We start from the raw sequence: 20,138 nt of genomic DNA, 5'->3' as shown, positions 1-20,138 counted from the left end.
TCCAAATTCTCCCTCAAGTAATCACAGCAAGAATCTACTATAGATCTGATCTAACTTGAGATGAGAACACTACCTAGATGATTGAAAACAGTCTCTCTGTGTTATCTTTATCTTCTTCCCTTTCCTTCTCTTATTTTTTTGCCCTTTTTTGAATCAAGTTGCTACTGCAATTTTTCTCCTCGTTGCTACAGTTTTTCTCCACGTTGTTGTAGTTTTTCTCCTCACCTAATTTGATATAGAGTTAGGTGAAAGGGGGGTGGGTTGTGGGCAGTTAAAGCCCACTATCGGTTGAACTTGTGGGCTATCAGCCCAACATCATATTCTCCTATAAATCTATAGATTTTCAAAGATATACGATTTTCTTAGGTAATACATATTTAATATATGTGCAGTTCTTTTGTTTTGTATGTTTTTACGTACCAATCTTCGTACAACAACGAAAAACTTTTTCTACGAGAAATTTTGGGATTTTAATTTTCTATTTTTCCGCTACGCATATGATGTTGTCCTATATTTCCAACACAAACGACCACCACTAACAACACCAAGTCGTTGCTGCCTAGTAGAGCATCGTATATACATAGCCTCTCCCGCATTGATGATAAGCTCAGGAGCTTCCGATCCTGTCTTAGGTGGATATGCATCGATCAGTCTGACGCTAGGCATGTAATGTTGTCTTGGTTCCTCTTTCTCCTCTTGGGCATCTTTGTCCCGCCACCTTTGATTTCGTCCTCTCCTATGCCCCTGCCCATCACGCCTACGACATAGTGGTCCAGCTTTCTCTCACCTTCGCCTCCGACCTTTTCTACCTCTCTTCATCTTCATTTGTCACTATGGCATTCTTCGTTTTTTCTTTTTTGACAAAATAAATTTTTTTAACTTAAATTATAAGTTTTATTATATTAATAATTTATTATAAATCAGCATACCAATTCGAACATATATAAAGACTTTTATTGTGGGAGACATATATACTATATTTTTTAAAATATATAAACTATTTTAAATATAAATAAAATTATAAAAAATTAAGTGACACAAATAACATCTATTAACACAAACTTAACGAGAAAAACTTATATAATATATTTTTTAAAATAAAAATTATTTTAGATATTAATAAATCATAAAAACTTAAATAATTCATGATCTAAACCAAAATTCGACCCGAGAAGAAACACGAAAAACAGCGCATCTCAAACTTGTGCTGATTTCCAATCTTCCCATGCAAGAGAAACATGGCTTGGACATGGGTAGAAAACAACGGATGCCAGGATAAAGATACGCCATCCCACAAACAAAATACAACAGTCTGGTCTCAAGAGAGCGTATGACATCATCTAAGCGACTTGTGATTCCCATCTCAGATTTGGGTTTTCACCATAAACGGCACACTTAACACTAAATTAATCATCCCCAAGACGAAGTTTGACCACGTGGACCAGGGAAAACTTCAGTGGGAAAAAGACATAGGAGAAGGCACGAGGGAAAATAATTAAAGAAGCAGGACAGGTACGACCAACAGAGCCAACACTTCACGCACAAGACACCACTCTCTCAACTTTCGGAAAGCAACACAAAAAATGTCGACGCCTTTACTCCCTCCCCTCATTCAAAAGCAAAAGTGAGCAAATCACGCCTCGCGAGGTCTTCCTGACAGCCTCGATGACCAAATAATAGCACATTTATTTTGGTTTTACATAATACGGAACACGCAAGAGAAGACATAGGACAAAATGCAATTTTTAATCAGCAGCACTAAACTAACTACAGCACAAGAACAAGTGAAATTTCACGATAAATACATACAAATTTAATGAGACTGCAATTCTCCTAGCACCGTCACTCTCCACACAAAGCAACTAACTAAACGAAGAACACGTCTACCAATTATTACCAAAAGAGATTGTCGACCTTACATAATAGAAAAGGCTGCAAAGAAGAGAACTAACTGACACACAAAAAAAAGGGGAGAGAACTTGCAGCAAAAAAAAGATTAATCTCCCCCTTGATGCTTTCACCGAAATCAACCCAACATAACTTATTTCTTCCTTCCCTGCCATCCTTCAGTACTATTCACAGGAGAAAAATAGCCTCCATACAAGACAGCCGCTGCTGCCGCCTTCCTAACTCAAAATATAGAACACTGCTACAGATTATGTTTTTTGAAATTTATGTTTCTCTTACTACCAGTCGTAGCTAAAATAGGGGCAACCCTGTTGAGTTAGCAGGAAGTTTGGTGGCTCGAGGACGTCAATAGGACCACTCATGGGGGAGTCGAATCTCCCGAGCAACCATGGATGTGGATGGGAAGACTTGGTGATTCAGGTTTTGATGCGAAAACAAGTCATTGCTTCGGCCACCACGAGCATCTGATAAGATGTACAACAAAAGCGTGTTATGAAAGGTTTTGGAAACATGTCAACTAGAGAATAAGCAAAAAAAAAAAAAAGAGAAGACATAACTGTGATTATGAAGAAAGCCATCTTCGAACCGAGACTGTACCCCCAACTCCTTCAAGGCCCGAACCACTTTTGCCGGAACGATCACGGTCGAGCAATCTGTTAGCGTCGCAAAGGAGTATAAAAAACTACTCGTCGACAGGAATCACGACGTAAACAAGAATAAAGTATGAGACAATTAAGTGTCGTTATACCATTCACGATGACAGCACGAATTCACAGTTGATGGAAAGAAGGGCGTAGCAGAAGGATTACCTGTTGTTTTCCGCGGTTCTGCTTTACTCACAGGAATCCGTGGCAGGAAGACGCCAGTACCAGCCGATAACCTTTTAGCAGCCGAGCCGTTTGGCAAAACAGACTTCATGCCGTGACAGGGTCGAACAGGTTGAGGCAGAGTTGGAGAAGCCGGCCAAGCGGACGAGAACAGGCCTTGGGGGCGGCTTCCTCTTGCTTTGCCATGCCCTTCCGACGCCGAAGACCACTGCTGCTGTTTAAGGTATCGGAACTGCAAATAGGAAAGGCGAATACATAAGACTACCCAGTTTACTATGACAAACATACCAATTAAGAGAAAGAGGTAAGCAACGGAGGAACACGACGGACGAACTTGAGCTGATTGCAATTGCTGATGCTGCGGCAGCGCTGGGCTCGAGTAGTAGCCACCTTGAGTGTAATTAGGGATCCTGGGAATTTCGAGAGACGCATTCTTCGGCAGACCAAGAAGCTTGCTATCATTAGCCTTCGGGAGAAACCCTGCGTCGTTATGCCGCAGCCACGTGACCTGGGCCGCCGCCTCGCATAGCAGATCCCACACGTCGTTCTTCTGCCGCTCCAGCTTGAGCGAAGGCATCGAGCAGACAAGAGAGGGGTCGTTGGGGTTTCTCCTGGTAGAGGCGAGATAGGGGCAGAGAACAGAATGCGGCGTCCCGGCCGTCGGCCGAGTCTTAGGAGCCACCAAGAATGTCCAGAATTAGATAATTTGGGGCTGAATCTACTCAAAAAGCAGAAGGAACTCAGCTCACTACGAAGATAAGAGCATACCTTCGCCTTCTCTGTGACAACGATGGAGGCTTGAGCCATCTGACGGGTGATGGTGGCCATGTACTCCTCGATGGACGCCGTATCCGCCACAGCCGCTGCGGCGTGAGGTTCTACTTTAGACCCCAGCCGTTGGCGGAGCACGAAGGCCGCTTCAGCCCGCCTCATTCGGCCTTCCTCGACGAAGAAGTCGTCGCAGAGGAATTCAGAGGGAAGCCAAAACTCCCCGTCGCCGAACTCCTCCGCCATGTCGTGAGTTAGAGCGGAAAGCGAAGGAGAGAGGGGCTAAAAAGAGAGGAACAAGAAGGAAAAGAACAGCGTTGAAGGGTTGGGTTTCGGAGGTGGTTGACGAAATATATCACACACAAAGAGGTTTTGCCACTCTTGTCCGCTACCCACTTTCTTGGGTCCCACCATTACGTTCACCCACTTCTGTTTCTTTTTCGGTTGATGGTTCGCCCGATAGAGCGGAGTTGAGTGCAAACCACTTACGCCCATTTAAAATAAGCCAAAAATTATACGTAAGTACTACGTTCTTAAAGAATATTTTGCTAGTTTGAAACATGATAATTGCATCCATGAGCGATAATAAATCGAACACACGAAAAGGAAGACATGGCCCATGTTTTGCTCGATTCCCTGCGATAGTGATTGGACTGGACATCGTGCTTGCCTCTCTATCTCCCTGCCATCTGTTTACAATGCGCACGCTTCATTTTTCTCGGGTGAGACACCCCCCACAGCTTAAGATTCCCCGCCTGGTTTGCCTCACTGACTTCCCTTGATTAAATTGGATACAGAACTCCGGAAAGCCCTACCTATGTCACGGAACACCATCCCACACCTAACATACGTATATTGGTCAAGAAACGACGATGTACAGGGATCGTATCAATAAGAATCGGTGGGCTGCGACTGTATATCTTGCACGAGAAATATCTGAATCTGCGGGATGAAGGGACTGGCCGGAGCATGTGTCATTTCATCACTGAAATGTCAGCGTGTTTGTTTTTACCACGTTACTGGTAAGTAATACTAGTAATAATTTATGATGACCTGACCCAAGGCAGTAAAAATGATTAAACAATGAGGGCCGAGGCGGGACGTCGATGTTTACCCACCCAAAGGCTCATAGGATTCCATCCTCTTGCCGTTCCGTTTCCACGGACTGCTCGAATCGCAGTCCTCGTAATTTTCATCGCTTAGGAAACTGTGGCACTAACGGCGGACGTGACGGGTTTCTTTCAGCATATTTTAATCGACGACGTCTCGTGTCCCCAAAATCTCCGCTGCCGAAAACTTGACCTCTGGGCTTCCCTGCTGAAACGTGGTCTCACGTCGTAAACGAATAAAATATATTTTATTTGCCTCGGGAACGTTGGGCCCATCAACTGCGGCCGTAGCGGGATGGGTCCCAGTGCTGACGTGGTGTCGCCTGATAGGGATCCTTTCCAAGTTAAACTTAAGTTCGTCGCAAGGAACCCCACGATTGTCCTTGATGGAGCCCAATCCAACCGTCGACTTCGAAAAGGGTCCACCTTCTCACAACCAAACTAAGTGGAGGGGATCTCAAGTCGTTCTGCTCCCGGACGCGACTCTCTCCTTTGATTTTCTAGCATCGTTTCTACTACCCCGCCAAAAGGCTAAAAAGAACGAACAAAACGAGCGTCTGCTTTCCAATAGCATGAGCTGAAAAGAGACGAGTGGCGGGGCCGTGCTCACCTGCCGCAAGGACAGCACAGGTAGAAGTAGGATCAGAAAAAAGAGAAGAAATTTTAAGAAAAACATACATAAATGCAAAGTAAATTAAGCTAGAGATACTGTTCTTAGTTGGGTTCAGCAACATGTGAACTGGACTCAACAACAAAAGACAAAGGAAACTGTACAAGACAAGAGTTTTGTCTTCCCTGATTTTGTTTCTGCCTTCAGTTTGCTTCACTTCAAAGATGACGTGACCGCCCGCCAATGAGGGATGAGACTGTTTCGCTAGGACATGAAACGGTGATGATTCAAACAAACAAAACTGACGGAATCCGAGGGAAAAGTCCCTCTTCCTACCCGCCGGCACATATTAGTCCACGTACACCGACAAGGTTGGGACCCGTTCGGGCCCATTTTGACTTTGCAGTCGCTGCCTGGGTAATGGCGTGGGTAGGGCACGGATATGTATGTCAGTACGGCTTTAAACGGCGTCGGGCTTCGGCAAACGGAAATTTTGAAATTCCCGCCCAGAGAAGAGCATTTATCCAATGGGTGGAATAAAAGATCGATAGTTTTTGTTCAATTCATTTCCGTTGATGTGATGGAGTACAGTTGTGCTACAAATAAATCAACTCCAGCAAGGACTCGTCGTCGTACGTCGAAGTGATGCAGTAGCCAGACAGGCAGCTAATTCGGAACACAGCCCGCTCTCAAGACCTCTTCGAAATTTAGAGCCATTGTAGGCGCCAATATGTGGAACAAATAATAATAGGTAGATATAGCTAAATGCATGTAACATTCCCAATTAATCTTATATTAAAAGTGGATAAAGATTAAAATTAATTTATAAAGATCTGATTAGTATATTATAATAATTTAAGTTTAAGTATTTTGAATAGTGATTGAATTAAATGATAGTTATTAATAAATTAGCGTATTAAATTTGGCTCGTGACATTTACAAAATCCATCTAGTATTTGAACGGAGTCGGTAAAAAAGGATTACCCTCAATTAACCCCAATTAATCACACACAATCTAGTATTTGAACATGATTAGTGATCATTGGCGTTAGATGAACATAAAGATTACTCATAGGACTAACCTAGTCGTATATTGTAGCATAGGATATTGACACCACCATTAATAAGCGAGTACGAAAAGAAAGAATATGCCTTAAGCATGTAACCAAGACCTGAAGTATCACCACAATGTTGAGCAACTTTAATAACATAGCATCCACAAAAATAAAAGTCATATACAGACTTTGCTACCCGACTTGGAACAGTCATGTCCACACAGCAGCATCAACCATTCTGACCCAATGGTCATAATTATCCTCATCGCTCATTGCCCCCTTGCATTTCGAATATAGATTAGAACACAAATCAAAACCTGCATGTTGCGGAATCTGATAGCAAAACCCAAGTATTCATGTTTACAATCAAACACAATGCGAACTCATCAACATTGAAGTTAAAGAAAGAATCGGTAGTTTCAACTCTAATAATATATATATATATATATATATATATATATATATATATATATATATATATATAAATATATATATATATATATATATATATATGTATATAATATTTAGATTATTCAGTAAGAACAAAAGAAAATTTTAAAATGTGAAACAAGGTTATATCAAATACAACCTTAAATATTATACCAAAACTTCATTTGGGAAATATACAAGGATATCAAAATAGAAATAGTCTTAGAATGTTAAAGCAGTACATCAAAACTACAACATATTTAAATAAGGTATGTGATAAATCAAAATAAAAATTTAAATAGAAGATGCTATCCTAAGGTTATTTCTCGTCACGTTACAAATTATAGTTGAGAAATCTGCCCTAACATACGACCGGGAATAATTCCGAGGGCATAACATTATATACTTGCTAAATAGTAAAAATAATTACCTAATCATATACACCCTACATAATATCTCACAATATCAAGGGCAACATCAACGTACCGTAAAATCCATGTTGTAAATCCTTCTAGGTTGTCTCACATACTCATAATAGTCATTAAAAGACTCACTTATGCTCTAATCAAAAAATGAAAACAACTCCCGTTATCAAAATCAGTGAGAATATGATCCACGTCTAAGGACATTGGAGAGTGTTCAAAAACTGTACATGATAGGCAAATAATATCGATGGTGTGTGTGTGAGAGAGAAACGATGATCTAATGTTAAATTATAAAATAATAGTATTATTCAAGAAAATGATTTTTAAAGCATATAATGTAATTTAAATAGGCAAGGCAATTTTCTAGGTGTTCTCATCTCTTATCTATTTAACTTGTGCAATCCATAGATGAGGTCGATTTAGAGAGAAAATACAGTGACATAAAAAAAAGGTTTATGCTGACAACAAATGATGGAATACTCTTCTCATAGAAAGCTTGGAAAAACATTTTTATATGAAATCTTGGAATTAAATAAATTTATTTTTGTTATAATTATTCATTTACATTAGATAAAGAGAAATTGACTAAGATAATAGTTGCATATATTTAAGGATTAAAAGAGTCAAGTCAAATATTATGAATCATAACCTATAAGTTAACCTATAAGTCAAACCTTCAGGTTGAACTGATTTGACCTAATATATGTTAACATTGATCGGCTTGATTCAAACTGATTTTTTAATACTTTATATTTAAGATTTCAAATGAAACAAGATTTTTAGGAAGACCAAATATTTGAGCTAATATTAAGGTGAACTCTTTGGGTGAAATTTGATAAGAAAAGACAAATTGTTTGGAGGACACTTTTTGTGTAAAATCGGATGCTTTATGATAACTCAACTCATCGAGATGAAAACTAGAGTCCACATAGATCCCATACATTTTTCCATATTTTGGACAATTTATTTTCCTTGACACTACTAAATATTTGAGTATTGACTCAAAAAGAGGTGATAACGATGCATTACCAATTGCATGGTTCTCTGGAAAAACATTTAGTTTTAGGCATCTCAGTCTTTCGAGTAAGCTCGTTTGTGAGCGATGATAAATTTCATAGATCTTGCTTATTGAAGAAAGAAAATTGTCTAATTTTTAAAAGAGCGAGATCAATTCAATCAAGAGTGAGAGTGTTGATATTCAGACATACGGTAAGTTTATTACAGGCATAGATTCTATGAAGTGATAAGAAATCATAAGTTTTAAGATAGATTTCATGTACTCCAATAAAATTTAAAACCTAGTTGATGCAGGGTATTATATCTATTGATTATAAGTGGATCTTCAAGAAAAAGATTAGAGTAGATGAAAATGTAAAAACCTATAAAGTAATATTAGTAGTTAAGGGGTATCGTCAAAGACAAGGAGTTGACTATGATAAAACCTTATCACCCATAGTTATGCTGAAATTCATTTGAATTCTATTAACTATTACATCAAATGGTGTTTCTCAATAATAATATCGATGAGTATTATTTTTTACCATTATATCTTTCACCTATTCTTACTTGAGAACATATCAAAAAAATTCCTATATCATTCCGTAACCAATCTTTCTGTCTTTCAAACACTATCATGGTTGGAGGCTTGCTTCTATTACCGCACAACCTTTCCATCTTTTGGAAATCCTTTCTAGTAGTTGCATCCACTTATTTTGTTACATGATGAATTTGACTTGGAATTCCACCAGAGACGACCCCCATAATTTGTTTTGTGGCTCTTTTAACTTTACGAACTCATAAATGTGTTAGCTAGTTTAATGGACAAAGATCATCACAAGATTTTTTAATTTGAAATCTAAAATTCATTATCAATCGACGTTAATATTATATTCACAGTAGATGCATCACCTAACAGTACACCCACCTATCATTATTTTGAGCTGCAAAAAATATCTCGTCCAAAACCAGATTCTATTGCACACGCCTTTCATGAAGCCCTTCTGTGGAGAACCACTACCACGGTCTCGTCGCTCTGCTACCTTTATTACGAGTGATCAGGAGATCACGGGAGCCCAAAAGAGAAAGAGAAGCACCATAGACATCCAACCAAAGTGAACGCAAGCATATTACGAGTTTTTCTCATGTCTGAAGCTACAAGCACCAGATAGGATGTCCACGAGCTGCGTGCGTGTTAAAGCATATCCTATCGGTGCATGTTAAAGCATATTTTATTTTCACTGGTCAACTAGGAGGTTGATTTGGAACCAATCTAAATCCTATGCATCAAACCTTATAAAGCTGCATATTTATAATAAAATCTTTCATAAGTTTAAGTTAGCTTTCAAGTCGATAATGTTTGTTGAACATTAAATATATGAGTCAAATATAGTAAAGAACGAGTCTCCGAAAAAAAAAAATACTTGAGAGACCTTTTTATAGTGGAGTTTTGGACTATTACGCTTAATATTGGAATCAATTATACGTCTCCTCTGTCGTCAAATGTAATCATGTTACTCCAAATTCGAAGAATATGATGCAATCATGATGAGGGTCATAACATCCAAAGGGAAGAGTTATATTTGTCATTTGCTAGTGAGATTTCGATCATACGATATCAAGATATCTACTACATTAGTTTTGAGATATCGATACTCTTTTTTACATCATTATTCGCATACGAAGGTGGCTTCGATAAGCTATAGATTATATATCATAATACGGATAGAATACACCGAGTACTCAATCGATTTATTAGGTATGACAATACAAGATCAACCTTACTAAATCATTAGTCATAGCTTTGCAAGGAAGAAGAGTAATGGGGTTCGAATCTCATAAGTCCCATATTGTTTTATAAATAAGAAGCTTAGCTAATAAAAATTTTAATTGATTGTTGTAAGATCCTCCGCTTGAATACCATCTTCGTTATAGTGATTCCTAGATCATTGAAGGGCTAGATGGTCCATGTCTTTTTAAAAGAAAACTGCATTAGCAAAACAATGGAGTTCTTGCGCAAGATCATCCCTGCTGCAATGGCGATAGAACAAAATCGAAACTAGAAACATGAGAAGAAAACCATGTCGAATGCAAAAGTAGAATGGATATTATGGAACGACAATTGATGAGACCCATGCGGAGACAAATAAAGAAAAGAAACATCAGTGAACCTGACAATATGCAAAGCGTAAAGTGACAAGGAAACCTTTGCAGAGAAGTAAGCCTATGGGACTGGCAAAGCGCAAGAGAGCGGAAGGGAGGGCAGATGCTGGAATGTAAAACCTACGCTTTATTTGTTCCCCTTTCTGATGCATCTTCAATTCTGTAAGACGAAATACATACGAAATGACAAAAACACAGATAGGAGTTCATTAGATAATAAAAATTAGATGGTATTCTCAACCAATCTCCATAATCAATGCAGCTATTCCTTGACATGCCACGAATCCTCGTATCTCCTAATTAACATCCCTCTATTTATGTTAATTCTAAGTAGGCAAATTGTCGTATATAATAAATTTCCATATAAATACAATAGAATCATTTAGACTGGAAGTGGGGGAGAAGCCACCGGGAGAGCTGCTCCACCGGCAACTGGACCAGGTGCTGCTCCAGAACTCAGAATCTCCACCATGGCGCGATGCGGATTCACGCGCTGAGCCTCGCACAAATCCGGCAGGAAAATACCTGTTCCACATCAAATTCATCATTAGATCGAAGCTACATCCTCCCATCATGCACATATGTTTTCTGTTTTGACAGCTTTTCTTTTCTTGTAACCTGCGCTACCTAAAACACATGTGGCATTGGGTTCATGCGTGCATACCTTCCGCGGCAGCGAGATCGAGGTGGAGATCGATGATGTTGGGGCAGTTCTGGTGGCAGGCAGCGGAGCAAAGCTGCTGCGTGAAGTGTGGTTCCAGGAGTGCGTCCGAGGAAATGCCGACGGCGTTGCGGTCCACGCCGCATACGCTCACGCACTGCTCCGTCTCTATCCAATCCCGCAGCCGCTCCACCACTATCTCCGACGCCCGGCACTGGTACACCGTGTTCCCGCCACTGTCTTGGCTGCTCTCGAGCAGGCACCGGTTGGATGAGGACGAGACCGCAAAAGCACAGACCTCCTGCGGCAGCTCCTCACAGATAACACCCGCCGCACGATTCAGATGCTATCCCTTAATGCATATTGATCGAAATAGAGATAGAAAGAGATGGATGGACTGCAATTAGGTAATTTATTCATGTACATACCAAGAGCAGAACGAAGGATGACGGAGAAGAAGGCCTGAAGCGCAAAGACCATCTTAAAAGCTGCAGAGGAAGCCATGCTTGACGATGAAAGGAGGGAGAGAGGTTGTGCTTGTATGCTGTGGAGTGGAGTGTAATTTGGGAATTGTTCCTTCACTTTTCCAAACTTGCTCCTTGAACCAACCTCATTATCATAACTAATGCTACTCTACTCTTCTTTACCATCTTTATGTTACTTCCATAAGGCATATTAAGATAATATGTATATGTGAGAGCTAAAAATTGGAGGATGACTAGGAGATAGTCGACTGTGTATTAAAAGAATCAAGTGACATACATTTGATTTCGTCTACAACTTAACAAACTTAAAACTTTTAGATCAAATTAGAGGAGCATTACAACTACGAGTGGGACTGCTGTAAATTATCTCCTCATCCATCCTAAGTAGGCCATGAACGAGGCCACAGCAGTTCATAATGACATCCCACGGCACCAAGTGGCGTATACAACAAATCCATCAATAGCAGTAGCATCCGTTCCTTTCAACATGTTCAAAGAAGCATGATGAGTAGCGTCGAATGCAGATGATCTATTCTTTTCGTAACAGTGCCCAAAGCCTCTTAGAACTAACATCAAAGTTACCTTTCTTCCAGACTCCAACTAAAAATACGCATATGACGCCGATTTCTTTTGTCGAAAGCCAATGGCTTTATAAGATTCTTTAACTTTTCTTGTGAACCACACCAGCAAACTTATTTATGCATTCATTTGGGCAATATAGTAGATATAACATCTTGATCAGTTCCACATTAAAAAAAAAAAGAAAAAAGAAGAGGACATACAAGTAGTAGATGAGTGTATTATTATTAAATTATATTTAAATATTTTGAATTAATGATTCGAGGTTCAGGTTGAAAAATAACCACTTGTGGATAGTCTTAGGGGACATGTTATGACATAAAGGCATCAAGTGTAACATGTTAGTGCTTGACATTTCATTATGTGGATCCTCCTCCATTGATAAGACCTCACAAACATGAATTTAATTATAAGCTATATTAATCCTCATTATATCTCGATTAATTCTACCTTAAAAATCGGATAAAACTTGAATAGGCTTATTAAATATTTTAGATTAATAATATTGCAAACTTAAGCTTCACTTTACCTTTTCCATCACATTTCACATGTGGTATGAAACATGACATTAAAGGTTCAACTAACATTAGATTATTTTTCTTTGGGACTGCTGTCTCCTAAGTAACTATTTTTTGATGCCACTGCGTTTGTTTCTTCCATCATAGTTTGGATCCTTGCCAATTGCAACTTGACTATCACAATCAATAAATGGGTTTTTTTAGCATTCTTCACTATCCCTAAGCTTGACCAAATTGCTTCCTGTACGGTAGATAAACATATTACAAACTCAACTTCATTGGTTGATGATGTAATGAAATTTTATTTCTTACTTCTTCGTAACATCGTTATACGGCATTGATGCATTGCCAGGTCGTGTTGGTCGGCAGTGTAGAAAAGCCATCGACTTTATGAGAAGTCGTGGTGGTTGATTGATGGGCGGTAGTGGACGGTGGTCTTTGGCCATCGTCTCATCATTGCTGTAGGGTTGCCGTCTGTATGACTCGTGCGGATGGATGTGTACGGTGGAACACAATGGCGGTTGTGAGCGGTTGCGAAAGAGACGATTTAGGGTGAGTAGTTTTTACCTAAAAGGATCTCGTACCATTTTGAAATAATTTAATTTCAATTGATGTCCCCTTCTATCAAGAGATTTTCAATATATATTATGATAAAATGATAGTTTTATCCTTCAAAAATTAAATATTTTTGACTTGTGTTCTCAATTAGTTTGATTGGGTTGATTTTTTTGTTTAATCTATACGACCCAATTAGTTTAATCCAATTCAAATTAGTCCAATTTGGGATGTCTAATTAAATAAGATAGATTGACTCGTTTAGATCATTTATAAAATTTTTAAAAATATAAATTATGATTTTTTTTATAATTTTCTCATATGAGATATTAGTAAAATTTTGCTTGTGAAACTTGAATTCAATTATTATTTTAGATATTTATATAGTTATTCATATGCATATTGAATCTCGAATTTTGATTATGAAATCAATTGATAAATTTATGATCTAATCAATATTTAAGAAAAGTGATGTAAAACTAACTTCGATCATGGAAAGACAAAATGATTGAAGTAGAAGAATCATATGTCGGGCCGGAAGAATCGGACATTGTGCCAAGATTAAATATTGCAGGAGTCAACATGCTGAAGGATTGAGCAATACGTTGAAGAAAAGCACGATGCGTCGAGAGTTTGAATGAACCAATGACATATCAAACAATATAGAATTCTTATCTTGTAATTGTTTATGTCTTGATCATCGTAAGTTAGGTATTAATTGAGTTAATTTTAAGTATAACCATGCTAACTTAATAAGGACGCATTGGGCCTAAATTGAGATTAATTTGAACCCATTGGGAGGCCAATTCAGTGACCCATAATTAGGTTAGGTTAGGCGGTGGCACTATTAGACTAGGCAGTGGAACTACCTATGAGATGGAACATATGAAGTGTATGTTTATTGGAAGACTCGACAATGGTACTACCAGTGTCAGGTGGTGGTACCACCCAGACTAGCGGTAGTACCGCCAGTACATGGTCTCCCATGTTGTCAGGCGATAGTATCGCCCAGACTGGGTAGTGGTACCACCAGTGATCAATGTTGTAGTTGGTGGGACCACTCAACATTGGTAGTAGTACCGCCAGGACCTCAAAAACCCGGGGATGAGACTCTTTGGTTCTATTTTTGAAGCCATTTGGGGCTTATAAATGCCCAACTCATTCTTACTTTAGTTAGCAAGAAAAGTGAACGAAAAGACTTGTGGTTCTAAGTTGTAAACTCTTTAAAGTTTAGACCTTATTTTAAGAGAGGTGTGAGACTTGTAAAGATTCACTCCTAAACCTGTGAAAAGGAAAAAGAGTTATGAAGAGGGTAGCTAGTCTTCGTCCATTGAAAGAAGATCGTTAGTGAACACCGGTGGCCTCGACGGAAGAGGAATCGAGAGTGGACGTAGGTCACGATCACCGAACCACTATAAATTTGGTGTCCATTTCCTTTCTACTCTTTATTGCTATTACTTTCTGATTTAATTATTTATTACACTTACTCTAAGTTAAGCATACTTTTGATATCGGTTTTCATTGAACAAAATTTTTAAAATTGTAATTTTACGAAAGCACTAATTTACCCCCCTTTCTCTTAGTGTTGTTGTGATCTTAATAGTTGGTATCAAAGCCAAGTTTCTCTCAGTTAGACTAACATCCAAGAGAGATTAAATGACTTTTATCGACAATCAATAGGGTTACTCTATTACGCATCCTCCTATGTTCAATGGGACGGATTACGCATACTGAAAATACAAATGAGGATTTTTTTAATTTCTATGAACTTTGATTTATGAAATATTATCGAATGTGGTTTAAAAAAATCCTCTAGACCAATGAATGAATGGAATGATCTAGAGAAAAAAATATTTTCTTTAAATGCTTTAGTTATGAATGTTTTATTTGGTGTTTTAGACAAAAATAAGCTTAATCGTGTTTCTATATACGCACATGATATTTGACACACACTCAAAGTTACAATTGAATGCACAAGTAGAGTTAAAGAGTCTAAGATTAATTTTTTGGTGTCTAGTTATGAATTGTTTCAAATAAAGCTAAGTGAAACTATTGGTGATATGTACACCAATTTTATGGATGTTGTCAATGGTTTGAAAGCTTTGAGTAGAAGTTTTAATAATCTTGAACTTGTTAATAAAATTCTAAGATCTCTTCCAAAAAAATTCGGATCCAAAAGTAATTTCTATTCAAGAAGTAAAGGACTTGAAGTATTTTCTATTGAATCTCATATTTTATTGATGAAACCAATTAATATTGTTTATTTGATCGGCATTTTGAGTGACGTAGAAAGCTTTGATCAGGGAGAGACAATTAAAAGCAAGAAGAATCATGTTGGGTCGAAGTGGAACATGTCAGAAGATTGGACGTTGAGCTAGAGGATCGGTCGATGTATCGGTAGAAGGCTTCAGGCTATGGGTTCAGACATTGATCAATTGGCCGATTGGGCAATAGACCGCAAGAGAGGACGATGCGTCAAATAATCGGACGAAGCATCAATGAACCAATGATATGCTGGATAATATTTGATTCAAGCTTTATAATAATTGTCTAGATCGAAGTACGATTTAAGTGTGTAGGATTAAATATGATAACGATCAAGGCATAAAGCAAAATGAAGTCCTGAAGTCAAGAATGAGATTTCGTTGGGAGTTTGAGAGTTCACTGGAAGTCCGATCGTTTAGTGGAAGTTCTATCGGAATTGATCGAGAAGTCCAGGAGCTTGCCAAAGAAGCTCGTCAGAACTTACCAAGAAGATCATTATGAAGTTTAGGAGCTTGTCGGGAGTCCGCTGGAACACTACTGAGAGATCATTAGAAGTTCACTAGAAGATCACCGAAAGCTCGTCGGAATAAACCTAGACTTACTGGACTTATTTAGCTTAGTGTATGCCTTAAAATTTATAGTTAGTATATAATTAGGTTGGAATTGGGCCAACTCAATTAGGGGCCAATTGGGCCCAAGTTTGGGCTATGTTGGGCCAAGTGAAAAGGCCTAAACAATGACCCAACAGGTGAAACCATCATGGCACAATCTCCAAGATTGTGTCAGGCGATGGTATCGCCCAAACACAGTCTCCGAGAGACTATTAGACAGTGGTACTGCCAGACTAGGTGGTGGTACCACATAGTGTCAGTGCTGTAGGCAATGGTACCACCCAACACAAGCGGTGGTACTGTCAGAACCTCGAAAATAGGTGATGAGACACTTTTAGGCTCCAAGTTTGAATCCACTTGAGGCCTATAAATACCCATCTCATCCTTGGTTAACACACACAATAATTGAGAGCAAAAAGTAGAAAAATACTATTATAGTATTGTGAAAACTCCTCTCAAGCTCTAAGTATTAGTTTTGTTTAAGAGAGGAGTGAAGGGGATTGTAAAGGTTCTCTTCTAAACTTGTCAAAAGGAGAATCGAGTTGTACGGGTAGTTGATCTTCGCCCATTGAAGGAAGATCATTAGTGGATATCGGTGGACTTAATAGAAGAGGAATCGAGAATGGATGTAGGTCATGACGACCGAACCACTATAAAACTCGGTTTGCATTTACTTTGATCTATTTACTTACTTTGCAAACTGCCTTACTTGCTTTACCTTCTCATTACACTCTTCCGTATGCTTTCAAAGTTAAACTCACTTTGTTGAAATAATTTTATCGAATGAGATTTTCGACTCGATGTGTTTTTACCCATTGCATTAATTCACCCCTCCTTAATGCCGACTCGATCCTAACATTTTCCTGTTCAAGAACTCATAGGGTCATTAATGACCTATGAAATGACTTGCAAGGTATATGATGAACATGAGAAGAATATTTCAAAGAATAGGAAGGATATGTCACTTACAACTAAAGAAGACTACTTGAGCGAAAGCTAGTGATAATGATGACTTGACACTCCACACAAAAAAAATTTAAAATTCATAAAAAGAAACAAAATAAATCTTGTAAAACAAGTTACTAAAAATAAAAACGAACTAAAAATGGACATAATTATCTACTACGGATACAAGAAGCCAGGGTAGTTTAAAAGTAAATATCCTCAATTGAAAAAGAAGATATTATCACAAAAAAAGAAAAAAACACTCATGGCGACTTGGGACAAATCAAGTGCATTAGAAGACGAGAACAAACCAACGAAGATGATGTGGCAAACTACACTTTAATGACTCAACCGAAACTCATTTATCTTATGATAAATTGTTTAATGCTCTTCATGATTTATATGATAATTTTAAATTAGTTGGTAAGAAATATAAATTGCTAAAAAGAGACCATGCTTATCTTTATAGTAAATTTAAAAAATAAAAAAATAAACTTGATAATTGCATGTTAACCTCTTGTACTCAATATGAAAAGTTAGACTTAGTCAAAAAGGAAAATGTGGCATTTTAACAAATATTAGAAAAAAAATTAAATTTAAAAATAAATTATTAAACATAATCCTTGTTAATAAAGATCATTCTCCAATGAGCACTTGTGCAGTATCCTTAATGTCCCCAAATGAGCAACTATGACACTAGCCACCTCCATCATATGGATGAGCATACAACACACTAGTCTATCCGATCATCTCGATATCCCTCTCGAGTGACCTATGATCAGGATTTTTAGGGTCTATGATTAAAAATAAATTAGTCTCATTATCATGATCTTATCACGTTCTGATTCCTATTGCAAAGGTCCATGGACATCACAATACATGCAATAAGCAATATAAAGTAAGAAAAATATCAAATAAATAAATAAAAAAAAGAGTGAGTATCATATCACACATGCCATCACTCATATGATTGGCTTGTAGGACACATATGACAAGCAATCTTTTACTTGACCTAAAGCCAATAACCTATGTGTTTGATCCCCATGAGACCCCTATAACGCTTAAAGATAATATGAGACAATGGCTTTATTAGTGAATCTGCGATATTATCTTCGAATGCAACTCTTTCCACTACTATACCTCATCGGGCCATGATCTCTTTGATTAGGTGGAACCTTCTCTGAACGTGCTTATACTTTTGATGAGACTTGGGTTCTTTTGCTTAAGAAATCATCCCATTATCATCGTAATATAAGGGAATCAACTCCTCGCTGCCTGGCACTACTCCTAGATCTATGATGAACTTAATCTAAAATCCCTCCTTTCCTGCCTTTATTGCAACAATGTACTCTACCTCTATAGTCGAGTCAGTAGTAGTTACTTACTTATAACTCTTTCAGCATATTGCTCCTCCATTCTAGGTGAACACATATCCCGAATAAGACTTGCTATCATCGATATCAGACTAAAAACTTGAGTCTATGTAGCCCTCAACCCTGAGGCCCTTAGTTCTTCTCAAGTACTTAAGGATATACTTTATTGCTTTCTAATGCTCGAAGCCTGGATCCGCTTGATACTTGCACATAACACTTAGAGCCTATGCTATATCAGGCCTGGTACATAGCATAACATACATCATAGACTCTATCGCTGAGGCATAGGGTATCCTATCCATGTCTCCCCTTTCTTCAAGAGTCTTTGGGGATATACTCCTAGAAAGTGACATCTCATGTCTTATTAGTATTTGACCTTTCTTGAAATTTTCTATGCTAAACCTTTTGACAATGATGTCTCTGTACCTGGACTAGGATAAGCCAAGCATCCTCTCGGATCTATCTCTATAGATCTGAATCCCTAAGATATAGGATACTTCCCCTAAGTCCTTCTTGGAGAAATGTCTAGATAGCAAAGTCTTTATTGTGGAAAGTATTCCTACATTATTCTCATTGATCAGGATGTCATTCATATACAACACCAAAAAGGTGATAGCGGTCCCACTTACCTTCCTGTACATATAAGACTTATCTTCATTCTTAACGAAGTCATAAGACCTGATCGCCTCATCAAATCTTATATTCCAACTTCGGGAGGCTTGCTTTAGTCTATAGATGAACCTAAGCAATCTACACACCTTATCTAGGCTTTTTTTGGACTTGAATCCCTCAGGCTATATTATATACACCTTCTCCTTGAGGTTGCTATTGAGGAACATAATTTTTACATCCATCTGACAGATTTCATAATCATGGTATGCTGCAAAAGTCAATAGAATTAGGATAAATTTTAGCATGGTTACGGATGAGAAGGTTTCATCGTAGTCAATATCTTGCCTTTGATGATATCCCTTAGCCACTAGCCTCGCTTTATAGATCTCTATCTTTTCATCTACTCTGATCTTCTTCTTGAAGATTAACTTACAACTAATGGGAATGATACCCTCGGGTGCATCAACTAGGTTTTAAACTTTATTGGAGTATATGGAATCTATCTCAAAATTTATGGCTTCTTACCACTTCCCGGAGTCTATACTCATAATAGCCTCCTCCTAGGTCTAAGGATCAATATCCTCAATATCCTCTCCTCTAATATATCCCATATTTCTCTCTAGAGGATAGGATAATCTATCGGACCTATGTAAAGTCGGAACGTGTGTGCTAGATACTTAAACAGACTCAAGCTGCAGAATGGTGCTTGAGCTGGGCTCTCCAACCTCGCTCAACTCTATCATGCTCCCACTATCTCCACCAAGAATGTGTTCCTTCTCTAGGAACACTATCCTGTTGACTATAAAGACCTTTTGATCCTTGGGATGATAGAAATAATACCCATAAGTTTCCTTAAGGTATCCTACGAACTTGAACTGCTCTGTTGATAGAACCCTAGATGAGTTCTATGTAGATTGATCTTTGAGAGAGATCACTCCTTGGAACGCTATAGGGGTTCCACCCTCCTAGAAGTCGGCCATATGGCTACAATTGTAGATAGATCTTATTGTCAAAGAGATAAAGGCTACATGATTATATAAGGCTCCAAACCCTATCCCTAGGGGCTGCTTCTTAAGTGAGTTACCCCTTTTGCCCTCAACCCTAGCCGACCGGCCTAGTAAAAGGGGGGGCAGCGGCCAAGAAGCCTAAAGGCCCAATTATAAACCATAGACACTCTTCTTTATAGGATAGATGTGGTTAGGTGGGGTTTATTATAATCTCATAGAGTTTTTATTAGTTGCTTC

At 38.3% G+C, this 20,138-nt stretch overlaps 2 protein-coding genes across 2 annotated transcripts in view; both read right to left on the bottom strand.

The window, feature by feature from the left end:
• Positions 1–1,768: 1,768 nt before the first annotated feature.
• Positions 1,769–3,834, bottom strand: LOC135645271 (uncharacterized). The gene is made up of 5 exons (XM_065163473.1): positions 3,504–3,834; positions 3,070–3,405; positions 2,718–2,967; positions 2,466–2,561; positions 1,769–2,372 (listed from the first exon to the last, which is right to left on the bottom strand). The coding sequence occupies exons 1-5, from the start codon at positions 3,747–3,749 to the stop codon at positions 2,254–2,256; spliced, it is 1,047 nt and encodes a 348-aa protein (XP_065019545.1). The 5' UTR covers positions 3,750–3,834; the 3' UTR covers positions 1,769–2,253.
• A 6,465-nt stretch (positions 3,835–10,299) lies between these two features.
• Positions 10,300–20,138, bottom strand: part of LOC135644149 (uncharacterized) — a 67,346-nt gene continuing 57,507 nt past the window's right edge. The window contains exons 2-5 of the mRNA XM_065161610.1: positions 16,212–16,348; positions 11,380–11,527; positions 10,955–11,261; positions 10,300–10,815 (exon numbers count right to left, since the gene is read on the bottom strand). Coding sequence (XP_065017682.1) covers positions 10,673–10,815; positions 10,955–11,261; positions 11,380–11,527; positions 16,212–16,348 — 735 coding nt within the window. The 3' untranslated portion in view covers positions 10,300–10,672. The remainder of the gene's footprint in view (positions 10,816–10,954; positions 11,262–11,379; positions 11,528–16,211; positions 16,349–20,138) is intronic.

This window comes from Musa acuminata, chromosome BXJ3-8, assembly GCF_036884655.1.
Source record: "Musa acuminata AAA Group cultivar baxijiao chromosome BXJ3-8, Cavendish_Baxijiao_AAA, whole genome shotgun sequence".
Classification (NCBI taxonomy): domain Eukaryota; kingdom Viridiplantae; phylum Streptophyta; class Magnoliopsida; order Zingiberales; family Musaceae; genus Musa; species Musa acuminata.
This window is presented reverse-complemented; position numbering and strand designations above follow the sequence as displayed.